This window comes from Dasypus novemcinctus, chromosome 4 (assembly GCF_030445035.2).
Source record: "Dasypus novemcinctus isolate mDasNov1 chromosome 4, mDasNov1.1.hap2, whole genome shotgun sequence".
In the NCBI taxonomy this organism is placed as follows: Eukaryota; Metazoa; Chordata; class Mammalia; order Cingulata; family Dasypodidae; genus Dasypus; species Dasypus novemcinctus.
The window spans coordinates 41,249,401-41,268,516 of NC_080676.1; the positions used below are offsets into that span (position 1 = coordinate 41,249,401).

Here is a 19,116-nt window from a genome sequence, read left to right on the forward strand (position 1 = left end):
TGTCCCCCGCATAGGGGAGCCCCATGCGCAAGGAGTGCGCCCCGTAAGGAGAGCTGCCCAGCACGAGAGAAAGTGCAGCCTGCCCAGGAATGGCGCCGCCCACACTTCCCGCGCCGCTGACAACAACAGAAGCGGACAAAGAAACAAGACGCAGCAAATAGACACAGAGAACAGACAACCGGAAGAGGGGGGGAAATTAAATAAATAAATAAATCTTTTTAAAAATTAAAAAAAAAAAAGAACCTCATTTGGAATGACAATCCTGTTTGGGGTGAAGGGAAAGTCCCAGATACCCTCAAAAGGCTTCACCATTGGCCCTCTGAGAAATGACAGGTGGGCAAACAAATCAGAACAGCCAGCAGCTGGAGCCCCTACCCCAACATTATGAGTGGAAGGAGGAAAGACTTCAAAAAGCCCTGACCTGGTGCCCCACATGTGCAACTCATTCTGCAGCACAGCTGCAGTCCATGCCTCAGACCATGTACTTTTCTCATTTTCTGATTTCTTAATAAACTCTTTACTTCCTTATCTACCCTAAAAATAAAAATAAAAATTCCCTATCTCACAGGAGCAGGCATAGTAACTGTGATAACATATAAACACTCAATAATCATGACTGTTTCCATTGCTTATTCTGTTGTTCTAAATTATTACCCCCATTTTACAGATGAAGAAACTGAGGCACAGAGAGCCTAAGCAACTTGTCCATAGCTACACAGCTAGGAAGTAGTAGAGCTAAGACCACAATCTACATTATCTGGCTCCAGAGTCTACACTCCTAAACCCTCCTAGCATTTTTAATATACTGTAATTTTTAAGAATTATAATAGTCCACTAAATTTACTCATCTCTTTACAGTTTATAGAAGTTTACACATATGTCATCTTATTTTAACATAACTAGTATGGAGGAAATCAAAGCAGGAGTAGTTACAATTATTCCAATCTCATACTTGACATTACATTGAGAGTCCAGGGGTTAGTTTCCAACCCAAAGGTACCAGGTTAATGAGTAGCAAAGTAGGGACTCAAACCTCTATCTCCTGACTCCCCGACCATCATCATCCATCAGGAAACATGCCTGTAGTGCCCAAAATATACTGAGTTTTTAGATAATCACACATAAGAAAAAAAAATAAGAGCTCTCTTCAAGGTAATCGAAGGATCAAGTAAAACACTGCAGAGAGCATTTTCCTCTTCAGAAAGTTATTACTAATTACCAAGCCTACCTAATAGGATGTTAAGACATAGTCAGCAAATTATGCTGAGAGAAGTAGAGGGGAGAAATTATTGCATTCCACACACCCTAGGAGCACTCCACAAGTCCTGGCCACGGTCAAGGATTCACTGGGAAGGTTGACCAAGGTACAATCCATTGTATTAGGTATCAGAGTGTTTTATTTTCTTGAGGGTAAAGCCTTGGTGACTAAGATTACTGTTACTCAAGGGCCGGAAGAGAGATCTGATACACAGATCATGAGGCCCTTTGAAAACCCTAGACACATAATGCTTTTAACCTTGACATTTCCCATCCTCCTCTGATCCATCTACCCAGGACTTTCAGGTCAAAGAAACTAAGACACAATGTTGCTTCATGGGATCAAACAACATCTATGCTGGTGTTTACATATTGCAGCATTAACAGGATACTTAAATCACTAGCATCTTATGCATGTAGGCAAACAGGGAGTTTTGCTCTGGATTTCAAACCATGCCCAGCAATAACGACATTGGATGTGGTGATTTCTGTGCCAAGCCCAGTGGCTGGAACATTGGCTTGGACACATATGCACAGCCACAGCAAGACGGTTGGCAAAGTGAGTTGGAAGAGAGGGCCGTGCTTTTTATTCTTATTCCTGTTTTACTAACAAAATCACATGCCGGCCTGAGACAAGCCACTGCCCTGAGTTGATGTTAGTCTTTGGGTAGCACTGTCTTGTCTTATGCTAAATAAAAACTGAGAATAGAAGGAAGATGGACTTTTTGAAACCATGCAGACTTTAGTTTGGATATTTTGAATACATCTTTACTCTTGGACAAAGATAAAAGTGGCAAAGAATTGGAGAAACTTCTTTGAGATCCTCCAAAAAGAACTTCGCCTTGAACAGCAATGGGAAAGTTTGCTCTAACTGTGCAAGGGATAAAATATACTAAAACTGGTGAACACAGGTAGAGTAATTTGCCCATCAACTGACCCAAGGCTATTGGGCATATATCTGAAATACATCCCCCATCTTACTCAGTTACTCAAAACAGCGTTTCCCTAACCACAGACAACAGTGATGGGTGGACATTGTTACCTTTCAGGAAGAAATCTAATTGCCCATCTAATATAACCAATTCCTTTAATATTAGGCATTTGGAAAAGTCTCAGAAGATAAATTCAGAAACATGCCTTAAAATGCATTAAGTACATACAAACATTTAGCTCTTGTATTTGAAAAATATTCTGGGCCTACAGGGATAGAGGCTGAAGAACTTTTGTGCAAGAATAGATGTGAAACGAGGGTGTACCATTTGCCACATATTACCATCCAGATCAATGTGGTGCAAAGGGAAAAAGTCTGTTATACCCTTGCACTTGTAATTACCCCCCTGTATTGAAATCATGTGTTTGCATGCCCGTCTCTTCCAAAAGACTGTAAGTTCCTCAAGGGCAGGAAACATATTTCATTTCTCTTGATATATTCAGTGCTCACCGCAATGGTTGGCCTGGACTAATGGATAGGTGTTCAATAAACATTTGTTTAACTGGACTGAGTTATGGGTAAAGAAAATATACTCTTCTGATGGTGGCAGTGTTCACAGATCAAACATAAAACTCTCACTCCCTCCAACAATAAAGGAAAATACATAAACACCTTTGTCCTGGTTCCTAAGTCATGGAGCCAGCCAAACATATATGTGGAATCTATAAATGCATTGGACAAAACTGAAACAAAATACAATACTTTTATACCTGATCTGCTTCTGATCTGGGATAGAGAATGAGGCAAGTGGATATGCCTTCCATTCTCTAAGTTTCAATGTACCACACTTCAAACATTTAATAATATTCTCATTAGCATTCTGTTCAGATGTCCCCTCCTCAGGGAGGCCTCTTCTGACCATCCTTCTAAAAGAAGGACCCTGGGTACTCTCTAGCAAGTTATTCTGCTTATTTCTTCATACCTCTAGCCACCATCTGGCAGTATACTGTTACATTTATTTCTTCCAGAATGTGAGCTCCATGCATGCAGGGGCCTTGGTTCCTGCTGCCTTCCCTTCACCTAGAACTGTGGGCACTCAATAAATAGTTGGAGGGCGGTGGACTTGGCCCAGTGGTTAGGGCATCAGTCTACCACATGGGAGGTCCGCGGTTCAAACCCCGGGCCTCCCTGACCCGTGTGGAGCTGGCCCATGCACAGTGCTGATGCACACAAGGAGTGCCGTGCCATGCAGGAGTGCCATGCTGCGTAGGGGAGCCCCACCCACAAGGAGTGCCTCCCATAAGGAGAGCCACCCAGCGCAAAAGAAAGTGCAGCCTGCCCAGGAATGGTGCCGCACACACAGAGAAGTAACACAACAAGATGACAAAACAAAAAGAAACACAGATTCCCATGCCGTTGACAACAACAGAAGCAGACAAAGAAGAAGACACAGCAAATAGACACAGAGAACAGAAAACCCGAGTGGGGTTGGTGGGGGGGGGGAGGAGAAATAAATAAATAGAGTATTTTTAAAAATAAACAAATAGTTGGATGATAAACAGGTGATCGTCACCAACAGCAACTATTTATAAAAGGATTGGTTTTGTTTTTAACTCTCTTAAATGAAAACCATATTAGGATTAACACAGAAGAAATTTAGTAAGGTAGGCAAGGATTTCCACATCTGAAAGGTACTAAGAAAAATTAAATATGGTTTTATATTCAGATAGAAGACCACAAATACATGGAATGGCACTGCTGGTGTTGGGTGTGTGGCTTCACAATGTTAACAGAACATGCGGAGAAGAGGCAGGTATGGCATAATTCATTATTTCAAGCTCCCAGAATCACTCTTCATAACCACCAATTACCAACAAGTACACGGGCATTTTTGTCTCATTTAATAAACCATTGTAAGAAGTATATGTATGTCTGTCACATGTTGATGTTCAGTATTGTTGGGAAGGCAAATATTTCTAGGACTTTGCTCATCATGCCTTACATATACTAGGTACTCAATAACAACTTATCAACTCAATACAATTGATCTAATTTAAATTATACTTTGAAGAATGTTCAAAAGAACACTGCCCCACTGAATGACCTGTATGTGCCACAAATATATATATATAAATATATATATATGTATGTATGTATGTATATAATACACACATACATATAATATATGAATTGGGAGCAAGCCATATCCTCTAAGGAATCAAACTTGCAAAATAAATTAATTCTTAAAAAGATACATATGACTAAACTTTAATCCTTGAATGCTATCTTGTCAAATCCAATCTAAAATGCCTAGCATATTTTTAATCCAATATAATCCAATAAGCTTTAATAAGAAAAGTTCTTCCCACTAGAACCAAAACCCAGCTATTCCAATTTTGTAACCTTCTATGTAAAGGAATATACTGAACTAATTTTTTCTGAAATTTTTATATTTAATCAACAACATCATTGCCAAAGAAAACCGCTTTTCAGAAGTCTCTCTATTCTGGTTTATAACTTATAATCAAAAACTGGAATTTTGCATCTAATGGGCTTTAGTGTGTAACATTATACTGTCACATTTTTTATGCTATAGCTAAAAATAAGAGATAGTTTCCATTATAAAACTATTCCCATAGTCTGGTTACCCAGTGAAAAACATTTTCCTATAAAAATGATCTTTCCAATTCAGAGGTTAGAAATTATTGTGGATAGATTTTTTAGAACATCAAAAAAAACAGATCCCTTGTACATTCATCTGGTCTCATCATTTGGCATGAGTATACACAAGATGGGGCAGTGTGATCATAACACACCTCACAAACAAGGAAATAACAATAATAAAATGAAATTAAAACTTGAGTCTTGAAACCCTGACAACTTACTTAACCTTATCCAGTTGGTGCTATATCGATCAATTTCAGCTATTCAGCTATAGTCTGATCCAAACAGCAAAAGAAAATAGAAATGGGACATAAATATGACATCTAGAACAACACAGTAAGCTTGAAATATCACAGATGCATCACAGTGGATCTTACAAAGATGTACCTTAGCTCTGGACTTAGACCCTTGGTCCCCCAGAGTGTAAAGAAGCTTGGAATTCTGATCTGTCCTGACATGGAGGGGCAATCTTCTATGAATTTCCCAAAGCCCTGCTGTGTCCCTGTCTCAGAGGCCGGCACACTTCACCCTTAACTGTGAGCTTCCTTTAATTGTAGGTGTCACCTTCATTTTCCCTTAGACTCCTAGATTGGGGAACTTCTCTCTGTTCTGTTCTGAAACCTGGAACCTACCCAAATGTCATCCATAGGAGACTGGTTCAATAAAATGTATTACATCAAAACAATGGAAGATCTGTGGCCTCTAAAAAAAGGGGGGGAGAGGGGGGCTGGCTAGTTTGACATGTACTGACAGGGGAAAGGTCCCAGGTACATTAAGTTTAAAAAAAAGAAAAAAAGAAAGCTGCTGTAAAAGTTATGCATAGGTATGTGCTAATATATGCATGGAAAAAAATCTGTAGGACTTTACACTTAAACAAAGAATAGTGGTCATTTGGAGATGGTGTGTGGCAAAAGAAACAAGGTGGACTACAAAGAATATTTTCTGTGTGATATAGCCTTATAGTTTTTAAATTATTAGCAACAAGTGTATCAGAAAAAAAATGTTTCTAAAATAATAAAAAAAAGAAATTGATATGGACTTTAAAACACTATAATAATGACACTAGGGTGAGTCAAGTCCAAACACGTGGTAAACTCCCATGAACCACTGAAATTGCATTAAAATTTTCATGCATATGTGTATATTCTGGAGAGAAAGTCTCTATACCTTTCATCCGATTCTCAGAAGGAGTCTGCGACCCAAAAGAAGGCCATGAACCATGACCCTAGTAGCAACTAGGGTCCCTCCATTCATTTCCATTATCATTTTATCATGAATCATTTTATTGCTGCTTAATTTCAAAAGTCCTATCAAAGGTAAAGTCTACAGTCAGCACCAATATATGAAGCTTTGGTCTTAGTCTCTGCCTAATTCAAAGGGGCTCCCAGTGATTTCAGAGCACTCACAAGAACATGAGAAGTCCCACCTTGCTGTCTTGGTATAAGAAAAATTCTAACAAGCTCAAAAACATGCAGTCGACCAGAGCCTGAGGACAGGAATCCATTTGTGAAATGTAGAGGGGTAAAAGGAGGAAGCTATGTTTGCATTTGAATTAAGGGGACAGAGATGGGTGAATGGAGTCAATTTAATCCATAAAACAAGATTTGATATAATGCAATTACCTGGTAGCTTTAAATTGTTTGACAGAACCTTTAACCATAAAGGTACATTAAAAAATGTATAGCAAAATTATTTACTGCTATGCTCTATATTAAGACTGCCTAAATTGGGATTAGGATTTAAGTAAAAATTTGCCTTCTCATGAATTACATGAGTCCACAAACTGTTTCACTGTTTCATTGTTTGACTCCATTGATAGTCTCCAAAATCAGGTCCTGTATGGAGCTTCCATAAACCTTAAGATCAATTATAGATCATGACAATTTGTGATTTAAATGAGGAGCCATGGGTTATACCTACACTGCCAAAATGAGGATCATGGTTGGTGAAAATCAGGAATATTCTACTCTCAAATGTCCTTTCCAGGTGGTTTACCATTGTCAAAATAGGCCAATTGTGGATTTAGATGGCAATTAAAGTGTCAGATATCCCAGAGTTCTAGTGCTAATATTAACCGACTGTGCAGGTTTTACAGGCAAAATAAATTGATGGGGTTCACATAATCCACCAAAGCCCATCACTAACCACCATCACCTAATTGTATTGATATCTTCCATGTGCAAAGCATAGTATGAGGCACTGCACAAAACAGAAATGGCCCTCCAGGAATTTTCCTAAATTGCTAGAGAAATAAGATATATAGAGCAAAGACAAGGAATCTATAATAAGATGCAAAAATATTAGTAGAGAATGAGAATTCCGTACTATTAGAATGAAAAGACTTAGAGAAATCATGTCTCTAGGAGTGATCAGGACAAGCCTGGTGAAGAAGGATTTAAACTCAGTCTTAAAGGAGTCAGATTTTCAGGATCAAAGTACAGTATGGGTAGATTTGCAGTGCTTGACAAGATCAGGGCCAAAGGTTGGAAGGCAGAAACACAACAAGGGTGGCCTGACAAGAGGAAAAAAATGAGTAAACAACTGAGGCTGGATGGACCCATCTTTGGTAGGGAGACAAATAAAGCAATGGAATAGTAAGGAACATTGTTGAGATCTGACTCTACTTAAAGCACTTTAAATGCATTAGTTCATTAAATCCTCACATAAAGTAAGTATCCTCCATCTATAGATAAGGAAATGGACACAGAAAGGCTAAGAGACTTGCCTTCATTTCACACAGCTAAGAACTGATAGAGGCAGGATCTGACCTCAGGCAAATCTAATGCAGAACTTAAGCTCAGGGCCACCACATTCTTCTGCCTCAAGAGAGGGAGCCCCTTGCAGGCCAGGCTGAGGAACCTGGGCTTCAGCAGAAAGTATAAAACTTACACCTTCTGATGACCCATCGATAATGATTACAAATATACTCATCACTACTCAAAATCCTCCTCCATAAGACTGTATTCTCTGATTTTTCCAATAATATTAACTGAAAATTACAAGTGTTCATTTACTAGCCCCTTTGACTACAGTGCTGATTTAGATATTAAAAATTTCTTAGGCTGGGAAGTGGCTGTGGCTCAAGTGACTGAGCTCCCACCTACCATTTGGGAGGTTCTTGGTTCGGTTCCCATGTGCCTCCTAAAGGAGACAGCGAGCTGGCATGACGCAGCAAGCTGACACAACAAGATAACACAAAAAGAGACACAAGAAGAAAAACATAATGAGAGATGCAACAAAGCAGGGAGCAGAGGTGGCTCAAGTGATTAGGTGCCTCCCTCCCACATCAGAGGTCTCAGGTTCAGTTCCCGGTGCCTCCTAAAGAAACAAAGAAGATGAACAGACACAGCAAGTGCAAACACTGAGGGGGCGGGAATAAATAAACAAAATAAATTTAAAAAAAAAAATTCTTAGGCTGTTCCCTAAGTTGCCTGAGGTTCGTGTTCATTTTAAGAACACCCGAGAAACTGCCCAGGCCATCAAGGGTATGCATATTCAAAAAGCCACCAAGTATCTGAAAGAAATCACTTTTGCAGAAGCAATGTGTGCCATTCCCTCATTACAGTGGCCATGTGGGTGTGCCCAGTCCAAACAGTGGGGTTGGATACAGGGAGCGTGGCCCAGAAAGAGTGCTGAATTTTTGTTAGACAGCTTGAAAATGCAGAAAGTAATAACTGAACTTAAGGGTTTAGATGTAGATTCTCTGATCATTGAGCACAGCCAGGTGAACAAACCCCCAAGAGGCCCCTGGTACTTACAGAGCTTGTGGTAGGATTAACCTACACATGAGCTCCCCCAGCCACAAGACGCTCCTGACTGAAAAAGAACAAACTATTCCTAAACCAGAAAAGAAGGTAGCACAGAAGAAAAAGATATCCCAGAAGAAACTGAAGAAACAAAAACTTAAGTCTCAGGAATAACTTCAGCATACAATAAAATGCAAATAAAAAGTTTTAAAAAAAATTATTAGGGGAGCAGGTGTAGCTCAGTGGCTGAGTGCCTGCTTCCCCCATACAAGGTCCCAGGTTCAATCTGTGGTACCTCCTTAAAAAAAAAAAAAGCTTAGTCCAACCTTTATTGGGATAATTCATTGTATTGGTATTCAATTACCAATACGTTAACCTTTAGACCTCAGGACTTAATTTTATCTATAATTCACCTACCCTCTCTTCTAAAAACACAACTCATAATAATAAACACAGCAATACATGTTTATTTTCCTAAGTCTTCTAATCGTATATAATCTTCCTCTTGTCAAATAATATTCATCCCTTAAAAACTAATTTCTTCACTTTAGGTTCAGATCTTAAAGCCGGTTGAGTTCTTCAGTTACAGGTATACAGGACATAAGATCTGGACCCCCCTAGGCTGGGTGAACTCTTCCTCTGTTATACCCACAGTAGCCAAATGACTTCTTTTCCCACTATGGAAAACCACAGATGACTTCTCCTAATGATTTACTATGGCCCAACCCCCAACCCAAAAATCAAAAAATTGAGTTGAATGAGAAATAAGAAAGAATGGTGGCCAGTGGTTATGAGATCGGGGGGAGGTATTTCAGTTTATTTTCTTAAGCCAATTAACGATGAAGCGGTGTAGAGGGAAAGAAAGACACAACATGTCCATGAAAGACATTTTTCCCAGATAAATGGCCAGATATCAGATTCTGTAATAAGTACTTCCACCTATCAAAACACACACACACACACACACACACACATTAACTTTGGGTGGGAAAGGAAGATATAGATCTTAAAACACAAGGTAAGATTTAGAAAGCCTGTGGGTATCACAGGATTTTGGAGCTTCAAATGGCCCTTAGAAATCATCTAATCCAGACATTGCAAACTCAGGGTCCATGAACTGGATACGGTAGGCAGAGGTATTTGCTTGGGCCTGCAGATTTTTTTTCTTAAATGAGTCAATATTTTAAAGTAGAGAAAATTCACATAAAAATCCAGATTTGTGGCTTCTCTGAAAAATTGGAAGATCTGGGAGCATTGGCCCCCCTTGCCCAAATGGCAGCCGTGAGCTGGAGCTAAATTTCAAGTGCCCCCATTAGAGAGGGTTAGAGCTCCCCCATTTGCCATAGTCCCCACCACTCCCTCTTATTCTACAATACAAAGGCTGGGTATCAAAAATTAAATAAAAATAGAGGAACACTGACTGTTTACATCCATCTTTTATTTGTTTCAAAGATTTATTTATTCCCACCCCCGCTTGTTTTTGCACTCGCTGTCTGTCCATTTCCTGTATGTCCTTCCATGTCCACTTGTCTTCTCTTTAGGCAGCACCAGGAACAAATCCTGGGTCTTTCCAGAGCAGGAGAGAAGCACTCAATCTCTTGTGCCACCTCAGCTCCCTGGTCTGCTGCGTCTCTTGTCCCTCCTCTGTGTCTCTTTTCGTTGCGTGATCTTACTGTGCCAGCTCTCAGTGCAGGTGGGCACTCCACGTGGGCGAGCACGCTGCACATGCCAGCTTGCCTTCACCAGGAGGCCCTGGGAATCGGACCTCCTGTGTGGTAGACAGGAGCCCAATCGCTTGAGCCGCATCCGCTTCCCCTTACATTCGTCTTGCTTCACCGATTTATTGTTCCTGCCACTCCCTGCAGGCATTTGGGTTTACAAATTCTGCTCTAGTTGAACCCCCTCATTTAGAAAGGAGCAACTTAGGCAAGGTGGGAAAGTCATCTATAAACTCATTCCTCTCCAAGTTATATTTTCATACATAGGGGATCATGGTCTTCATGACAACTACAGATTATGCACAACTAAATTTAGGCTGTGTCAGAGTCTCTGGGGAAAAAAAAAGTTGAAAGCTCAATCACTTTATTTATACAGTGGCAAAAAAAAATGAGGGGAGGGGCAAAGAATGATGGCCTAGTTGTCAGAATGAATTTGCTGCTTATTTTAGTTTGGTACAGATGGTTTAATATGCCCAGACTTTAGCATAACTATCTTTCATTCTGAGGGCATGAGGAGAGGACATATATAGATATGCAAATACTTCTAAAGATGAGGCTGGATGGAAACAGAACAGGTGAAAAAGGGGCAGAGGTGGAGAAATACCTCTTCAGAAAATTTGACTGATAAATGGAAAGGATGTGACTAAGCTTTATTAAATGTTTGCACGTACCTTAGATACCTTCCATATTTGCCTCATACAACCCTCAGAGCAGACCAAGGAAGGTGGTGTATTTCCCCTACTTCCACCGCACAAGCAAGATCCTGGGGTTCAGAGGCAGGCAAATTTGAAGATGACCCAGCTATTCAATCAAGGACCACACTCAAATTCAAATACCAATGCACACGGTGATAATTTCATAAGAGCAGGGAACCTGGAACTGCACCCAGAGGACCTCAATGATACTTGTTGGGTATGCCTGCCTATCGCCAAGCCCAGCAACTGCTATGTACAAGGGCTTTCATAATGTCAACATTTGAACAACCGACAAAATTAATTCCTTTAGGCAGTTTCTTAATAAAGTTAAGGAAGCTTTGGTTGACTACTAAGCAGGTGTTTAGTAAGGAAATTAATAAAAATCTTTCTCTAAATCTCTCCTTTAGAATTGTTGAAAAAATTAGTAGCCATGGATTTGGCTGAACATACACACCAAAAGCATGTTTGCTAATGAATAAGAATAATAACTAAAATCAAAATAAGAAGTAATTCAAGAATGGGATCTTTTGAAGAGGCAGGAATTTGATTTAAAATTCATTTTTTCTTATAATGAAACAGTTCTTTAACCACAAAACAACATTTATAATAATGCAGAAGAATATGGTTCCAAATAAAACACACCCCCCATTTTAATCACGGCTATTATTTTTGAAAATGAAAATGGCTGAGGTCATTGTAATCTATTTTAAGGTTTTCATGGGTTGGTGGTATTTTTTTCCTGGCTTTGAGCTCTCCACATTACCAACTAAATGTACAGCTTTCACTATTCACCCTTCCAAATCCCACTCTTCTTAATAATATACTTTATACACACAAATTAAAGTGAATTCCACTTTCTTTTCTAACAACTACATAGGGGGGCCCACACTTTCAAGAGAACTACAAGATACTTTAAAAAAAAATAAATTGTGCACTTCTTAGAATAAGCATGTTCCTATCTGCATAAAAATGCTGTGTGAATGCTCATCAGAGTGCTGGGAAGTTGATAAAAATGTAGGATTCATGTGGTTCTTTTCATTAAGTAATATGAGGATAACGTCTGTGTATCTATTCCTTCCAAATTATAAAGACAACACAGATACAGGGGGAAAAAAAATGCCTGGAAGCAAAACTCAATTTGAACAAAGTTCTATAGCCACCCGTACCTATCAACAGGTATCTGTATACCTGTATATCTATTTAGGACACATCAGTGAAGTTCTTTCTTTAAGACCCAGCAGGCAAAATCGTGGAATATCTAAAGGCACTACAGTTACACAGTCAGGCCTCCCTTTAGATGTGATTAATATTTCACTGCCTCTCTGAACCTGACTTGGTTTTTTATTATATTTCACTATCATGTCACAAAGAACAGCACAAGATTATTCTAAATAGCTCCTGCCAGCCAGCTACACATGAAAGAATGTCTTTGCAATACATGCGTATTGTGGTATTCTGGCTATTAAAATGCTGTAAGCTCTGTTTATTTGTTTGTTTTTTAAAAATCAACTTGGGAGCCCAATGTCATAAGATGCTGTAGCATTTATGAAAGAGGTGAAATAATTTTAAACACAGACACACAATGAGTTTATTTATTTAGAAACTTGTTAAATAGAGTCTGGGAATTCAAATATTCAATGTTGACATTGTACAGAACTGGACGGTAGCCAGAATCTAGTCTCTAGAGGGACCCATTGGACAAGGAATTCAGGCCTTTTTCTCCTCCCACTTGAGCTAAATAGGTAGAAGCCATTAGTTATACCCACAGCAATATCTAAACCGCACTCAAATAAGCTGCCCCAGCCAGGGCACTTCAAAAGAGGGTAAGTGTGTTTAGCTTTTTAGTGCTGAACTAGAGCAATATGTCACACTTTTGAAAGAGTTTTGTAAACAGTTTCTTCCCTATGTAGAAACATCTCTGAAGTTTCTTGTATGGCATGTAAGCAAAGGTAATTAACAAGGATTACATTTTTTTCACGTACTGGGGAAAAAAATAATACCAATCTGTGTGTAAACTGGAGATCTGGAATAAGAAACACACCGATTTCTCTCCTCCTTTCTCCCTCTTTTGTTTTCTGTTAATTTTGTCCCCTTTTTATCCTCTGCTTCACACTTGTTCTCACTACACAGCCAATTTCCTTGAGAATTCCCTAGTAAACTCGGAAGGCCAGTAGAGTGGGAGGGGGGATCTAATTTTAGAAGGAAGACCGTAGCAATTGGAGTGGGTAAGTAGGGAGGGCACTAATGATTCATACTGGGCCTCCCAGGAGAAAGAAAAGCAGACCCCACGGATATTTTATAAACTGCCTAGAGCAGCGGCTTCCAGGCAAGGAAGGGTTAACCCAGAAGTCCAGGGAAATAGTGCCTGGCATCATTATAGTGTAACTGTCTTCCTCCGGCCCCCCTCCTCTCCCCCTCCCCCCCACTAGGCTGGGAAGGTGAGAAGGGGCCTGCCCTGCCGAGTAGAGAGAGAGGGGGAGTGTGTGCCTGCCTTCCGCACATGTGTTCCTCGATCCGGGACGTGTGACTGTGCGTGCGCGCGTGTGCATGTGTGTGTGGACGGTCAGCGCAAACCCGGCTCCAAGGGAAGCTGGGCTCAGACGCGCAACACCTAAGAGGTTGGAGAAGGAAGTAGAGTTCTGGCCAAAGCTTCGGAGCCAAGAGCTGGGCAGCCAAAGGAGAGAGTTTGGGGGTACCCCGAGAGCGAGCACTGCTTCCCTGCTCGCTGGGGCCTCTCCAACCCCACCCCTCACCCCCAACAGGACCCAATTCCTCCGCACCAGCAGTTTTGCCATGAGGGGTGGGACGGTGTACCCACCTCTTAGGAATAGGCACTGGGTACACTGGGAAGAGGGTAAGAGCTGACCGCCAGAAGATGGCAAGTCAAGCTTCCCTGCCCCCTGCCCCGCTTCCGGCGGAGGCAAAGTGAAGAGAGCTGCGGGGGAGACCGACTGCAGCGGCTGGTGTTTAGGGGGCAGCAAGTCGACGCTCCCTTGCACTCTTTGCCCTCCTTGCCCAGGAAGCAAGGAGCCAGGGTCCCCAACTGTGGCCTTCCTACACTAGACCACGTGTGCAGCCTCGGACAACCTGGCCCCAACTTCTAAAAATAAAATAAACTCCCGAAAGACACGACGTTTAAAGAGAAACTTCTTACAGATTGCCTCCAATTTAAAAATAAGAAGAAACCAAAAATTTCGTGGGACGCCGAGGTAGTTTCCATCTGATAAGCGTCCTGCGTGTTGAACGTCTGCCTGCAGAGGAGGCCGGACCCCGGGGGTGGGCAGTGAGACCTCAACTGGGAGGCCCTCGAGCTGGGCTACCCGGCAAAAGACACACTCCCTCAAACTCACGTACTCATACACACGCTCGCACGCTCACACCGTCGCCAAAAACTGCAACTCTTCAGTCCCTATAAATGAAAACCAGAGAAGGAAGCCTCGATTTCCTTTTCCATTAGCCCCTGCAGCTAATGAACCATCCCCTTCCCCAGTGTTGGGGGGAGGGGGGCGCAATGAAAGGGTAATTAACCTTCCTCTAAACACAGATTTTTCTTTTCTTTTCTTTCTTTTCTTTTTCTTTTGCGAAACACATCGAAATGCTGCAGGAAGATTGCGCTCCAAGTGCCAAATACAATAAAGAAGCCTAAGCTGGGGTAATGGTCAAGTTATGGCAAATAAACCGTCTTCCTAGAAGGGGCCTCGGCCTCTGTCAGGCGAGCATTTTTTCTCCCTCAAAAGGAGTCTGAAACAAATAAATGTGTTTTGTTTTAAATAAAGCTGGGTTTTAATCTGGGTTTTGGGGGATTTATTTTTTTAAGAAGGAAAACCCGAATGGGTGGACGTAACGGGAGTGCACCTCCTATATCTTAGGTATTGGGCTGCTAAGGTAGGAGTTTAGGACCGGAGAGGTCCAGCACCTACTTTTCCCACTTCAGAGCTTGTTTCTTAACAGAGATCAAGTGTAGAAGTAACAAGTGCCCCACTTGCCGCGGTCTTGCTAATCTCATCGCCTTCTGCCTCTTTACGAGACTTCTGGGGGGCCGGTAGTTAAGGGGGGTTACACAGCAAATCGTTCTTTGCTGTGATTGAAACCCTGCCTGATGTGACTTTGGAGAAGCGGGGTGAGGAGGATCCTTCGATGTTTGAGATTCTGAACGTGTTGGGCAGACCCAATATTGCTTCCTTCCCATACATCAGGAGAATAACAATTGCAATTGGCATTTCTGGCGAGGCCCAGGTGCTCTCTTAGCTGCCCAAGAAAATGGCTGAGAAGCCTCCCGGCACTGCCAGCGACTGCCTGGCTTTTAGTTTTCTTTTCTTAAAGATGGGAATAAAAGCCAAGGGCTTTAGACAGTACAAATGTCAATCTTCTTGCTTTTCCCTTCTTTATTTTTAAATTAAGTTTTAAAATCCTCCCAAATGATTTGCAGCGAATTTATCGGTCTCAACTATTGTGTAAAAAGCAAACCCTACAAGGTGGAGACTGGGTTGTGCAGTCATTTCTGGGTGTAACTACAGGGGATACTTTTAGGGTCTGTAGTTCCTGGTCTCGGCCCACAGGCTCCTGCACAGGAGCCAAGACTGAGTCCGGATTTACGACTACCAAAGAAATTTAGAAATGACAAAAAGAATGGCAAGCCATCGAAAACAGCTGTTTCTACGACTTTTTCCATTGTTTACTTTTGCAACGAAAAAGACAGAATTTATTTTTTAAAAGTATGATGGTCACACTGCCCTTCCTAACCCAGCAAAAAGAAAGCAGCCAGTGCAGACTGAGAGGCGAAGTTTTCGTTAGACTATTCCACCGCAGGGGTCACAGACCATCTCCGCCACGCGCTAGGAAACTCGCGCGCTACTCGAGGAAAGGAAATAGCGCTTTAAAATACAAAAACCCGTAGTTTTGATATGATTTCCTTTATTACCCAGATTGTAACTGAAGAATTGCATAAAGCAGCGCTTCTGTCAGAAAGGCAGCTGCGGCGACAACAGCTGGAGTAGCGTAAGCGGGAACCTGAAGCTCAGCAAGAAAAGTTTGTAAATGTTCCGATTTAGTTATCAGAAAGCGACAGCGGCCTCCTTAGAGAGACGATACACAAAATAATCCATCAAATGAATGACAAGTGTCAGATCAGTTCGGAACACTGATTTAAACTGGATGTTGAGTGGGTGTGCGCGCGGGGTATTTTAATTACGATAGCATACCTCTCGTCAATTAAAATAGTTGGCAAAGTTGCTCAAGAAAATTCGAAGGTTTTTGTGCTCTGCTTTCACTTTGGCGGATATTGGGCAAAGAGGCTTCGGCTTTCATTTCACCCAACTTAGGCAAGGCTGAAATAAGCTCTCCCCACTCCCCACCCCCCCCCACCCTCCCCCCCCCACACACACACACACTTCTAACCTTTAGCCGGAATTGAAGCCCCTAGGCCTCCAAGCATAGGTATATTTTTTCACCCGCGAATGAAAATAAAAACAGCGGCTTCATATAAAAACAAACAGGAAAAAAGGACTTCCATTGGCGCGCTTTGACACTGTCGCAGCGAAGTGAAATGAACATTATCCCAAAGAGAAGCAGATGATTAATGACTCAAAGAGCCCCGTATTTACGTTGATACCTAAGACTCGGGCGAAAGGAAACGTTTTGGGAAGACCGGGAGTGCTTGGGTGAGGACTGGAAGGTCACTTACGATGCCAGCATCTCGCTGGGCTAAGCGCGGACTCCCACCAAACCCAGCCGAGAGGTCGCAGCCTTCCGCGCGGCTGCTGAGAGGACGCCGGCGGCTAGGAGTGGGAGCACCGTGATTTTGGTCCTAAAGTGCGAGGGAGAAGGGGGAAGACAGGGAATTTCACTGCGGAGCAGCATCCCACTCTCCAGCTCTGTCTCTGGTCCACAAACAAAACAATTAGAAAGCTGCTTTCGGTGAGTCCAAGTGTGGGAGTGCGAGAGACTGCCGGTCCTCTCCCTAGGCAGCCGCCACCCCACGTGCTGACACCTGGTGCTGGAGCGCTCTGGGCTGCTCCGGGTCTCGGCGCCACGAGTCCCCTTAGACTTGAGGTCGAAGCGTTTGAAGAGACCAAGCCCTCTCGCCTAGCCTTGGCTGAAGCTCACGCCATCTCGGACAGTGTTGGGTTCGGCGGGCAATGCCGGTGGAGTCACCCACCAATTTTGCAAGAAGAGTTGGGGGTGAGGAGCCCGCCGCCTCCGCCCCGAACCCAATCGCCCTCGTCTCGCGTGACCAAGGCCTCTCCACGCCAGGCAGGCAGGGGGCGCCGGGGAGGGTGAATGACCCGGGCCGGGAGCTGCACTAAGAGGGAGAGCAGAAGGCTCCCCCGCGTCCTACGCTTGGCCCTACGCTCCGGCAGTCCGCCCCCTGGGGGTCGATCGGCCTCCCGCCAACCCCGGCCTCGCCGGCCTCAGCGCGCCCTTTCGGCCCTTTCTCCTCGGCGGCTGTCACCACTGGCTGCGCGCCCTCCACTCCCGGCTCTCTACGCGCCCGACGGTCCTCTTCTGTCCTCACCTACCCGCGGCTCGGCGGAGCCGGTCGCGCTGCTCTGTCGGTGATGCACACCCCCCACCTCAGCCCCCTCCTGCAGCTCCCTCCACCCACCCCGCTCCAGTCCCACAGCCGCGCGGCGCACGCGGGAGAGCACCGCCGAGCCCACAGCGCCCACTACAGCACCCGCGGCTCGGCGCAGCCCGCCCGCCCGCGCAACTTCCAGCCGCCGTCTTGCAACTTTTCCCAACTCCTCCGCCGCCGCGGGCCGCCGCCGTGGCCGCCACCGCCACTGTGACTGCCTCCGAGCCTGCCACCCAGCCCAAACCCCAGAAACAAACCAAAGCTCGAAACTGCTACTTTCTCCTGCTCGCTCCTCAGCCTCCCCCCTCTCCCCCCTCCTCCCGCACTCGGGAATAGCTGGTTGGCCAGAGGCGACTCTCCCCCGCCTGGGGGAGGGGAGAGAAGGGGGAGACGCTCTCTCCGTTCCTCTCCCCCCACCCCACCCCTTCCCGCTCGCTCTCGCGCTCTCTCCTCCCTCCCACCCCCGTCTCGGCTGCCCCCACCCCCACCCCCACCCCGGGGCTGCCACAGCTGGTCGGTGCGCGGGGCTGAGTGCAGCCCCCGCACCTCCCGCACCCAAACCAGGAGCGAAAGCGCGGGCGCCCCGGCGCGGAGGCTGGGACCGGCAGGTTGCTGGGGCTGCGCTGTGCCTCTCCGCCCGGGCCCCGGCGCAAGACGCAGCCCCGCGCTCCCTCCCGGAGCGCTGGAGACAGATATGCAAGATGGCAGAGGAGGGGAAAAGCCAATAGAAAAGGGATATTGCACCTACTTGTGGCCAGTTTCCTTGCCCTGCCTTTGGATCTCATGCTGTGCCCAGTCCTGCAGCCGCTGGTGTGTGGTTGGGTTTTTTTTTTTCTTGGATCTTTTCCTTCTTTTGCTCTCCCTCTCGCTCCCTCCCCTCTCTCCTCTCCTCTCTCTCTCCCTCTCTCTCTCTCTCTCACACACACACTCACACACACACACTTCCACACACTCACTCTCTGTCTTTCCCTCTTTCACTCTCTCCCTCCCTCTCTCCCTTTCTCTCAATCCGCACTCGCTATCTCTCCAGCATTGTCAGTTTGGACACCTTCGCACATGCGCGCTAGACGCCCCTCCAACATCTCAGCGCCGCCAAAAAAAGTTTGGAGCGATTTATCACTTTGATTTGGAGATCTTGTCAGATGGCAATCGCCGAGGAGGCGGAGAAAGCGAGCCGCGGGGAGGGCGGCGGGGAGGCGGGGAGCTAGCGCGGGGAGTCTGAGGGGAGCAGACATCTCGCCCAAAAAAGAAAAAAAAAAAAGAAGAAGAAGAAATGAAAAGGCTCGGGCGGAGGATTACGTGTTGGAATCACCAATAAGCCTGTATCATTACTATCATTTTCCTCCACCATAAATTACAGAAAACTATCTGTACCATCCATGGAAGACAGTAAAAATTGAGGGGGGAAACTTTTAAAAATCTTTCCCAGACTTAAGAACTAGAAGAAGGGCTGGGCCCTGCGCGAATGACCCAGGAGAAAGTGAGAATCATCCCAAACTCCGGGAAATCTGCTGCCGCTGCTGCTGCTACT

The 19,116-nt window shown here is 44.2% G+C and overlaps 1 protein-coding gene across 5 annotated transcripts in view; it reads right to left on the reverse strand.

Moving 5' to 3' along the window:
- MECOM (MDS1 and EVI1 complex locus) overlaps positions 1 to 18,658 on the reverse strand; it is a 573,098-nt gene extending 554,440 nt beyond the window's left edge. The window contains exon 1 of one of the 5 annotated variants that reach the window (XM_004447938.5): positions 18,334 to 18,658. In XM_004447938.5, coding sequence (XP_004447995.1) covers positions 18,334 to 18,370 — 37 coding nt within the window. In that variant the 5' untranslated portion in view covers positions 18,371 to 18,658. The remainder of the gene's footprint in view (positions 1 to 18,333) is intronic. The other 4 variants (XM_012527080.4, XM_023590259.3, XM_004447937.5 and 1 more) reach the window with 4 other exon arrangements.
- Between the last annotated feature and the right edge of the window lie 458 nt (positions 18,659 to 19,116).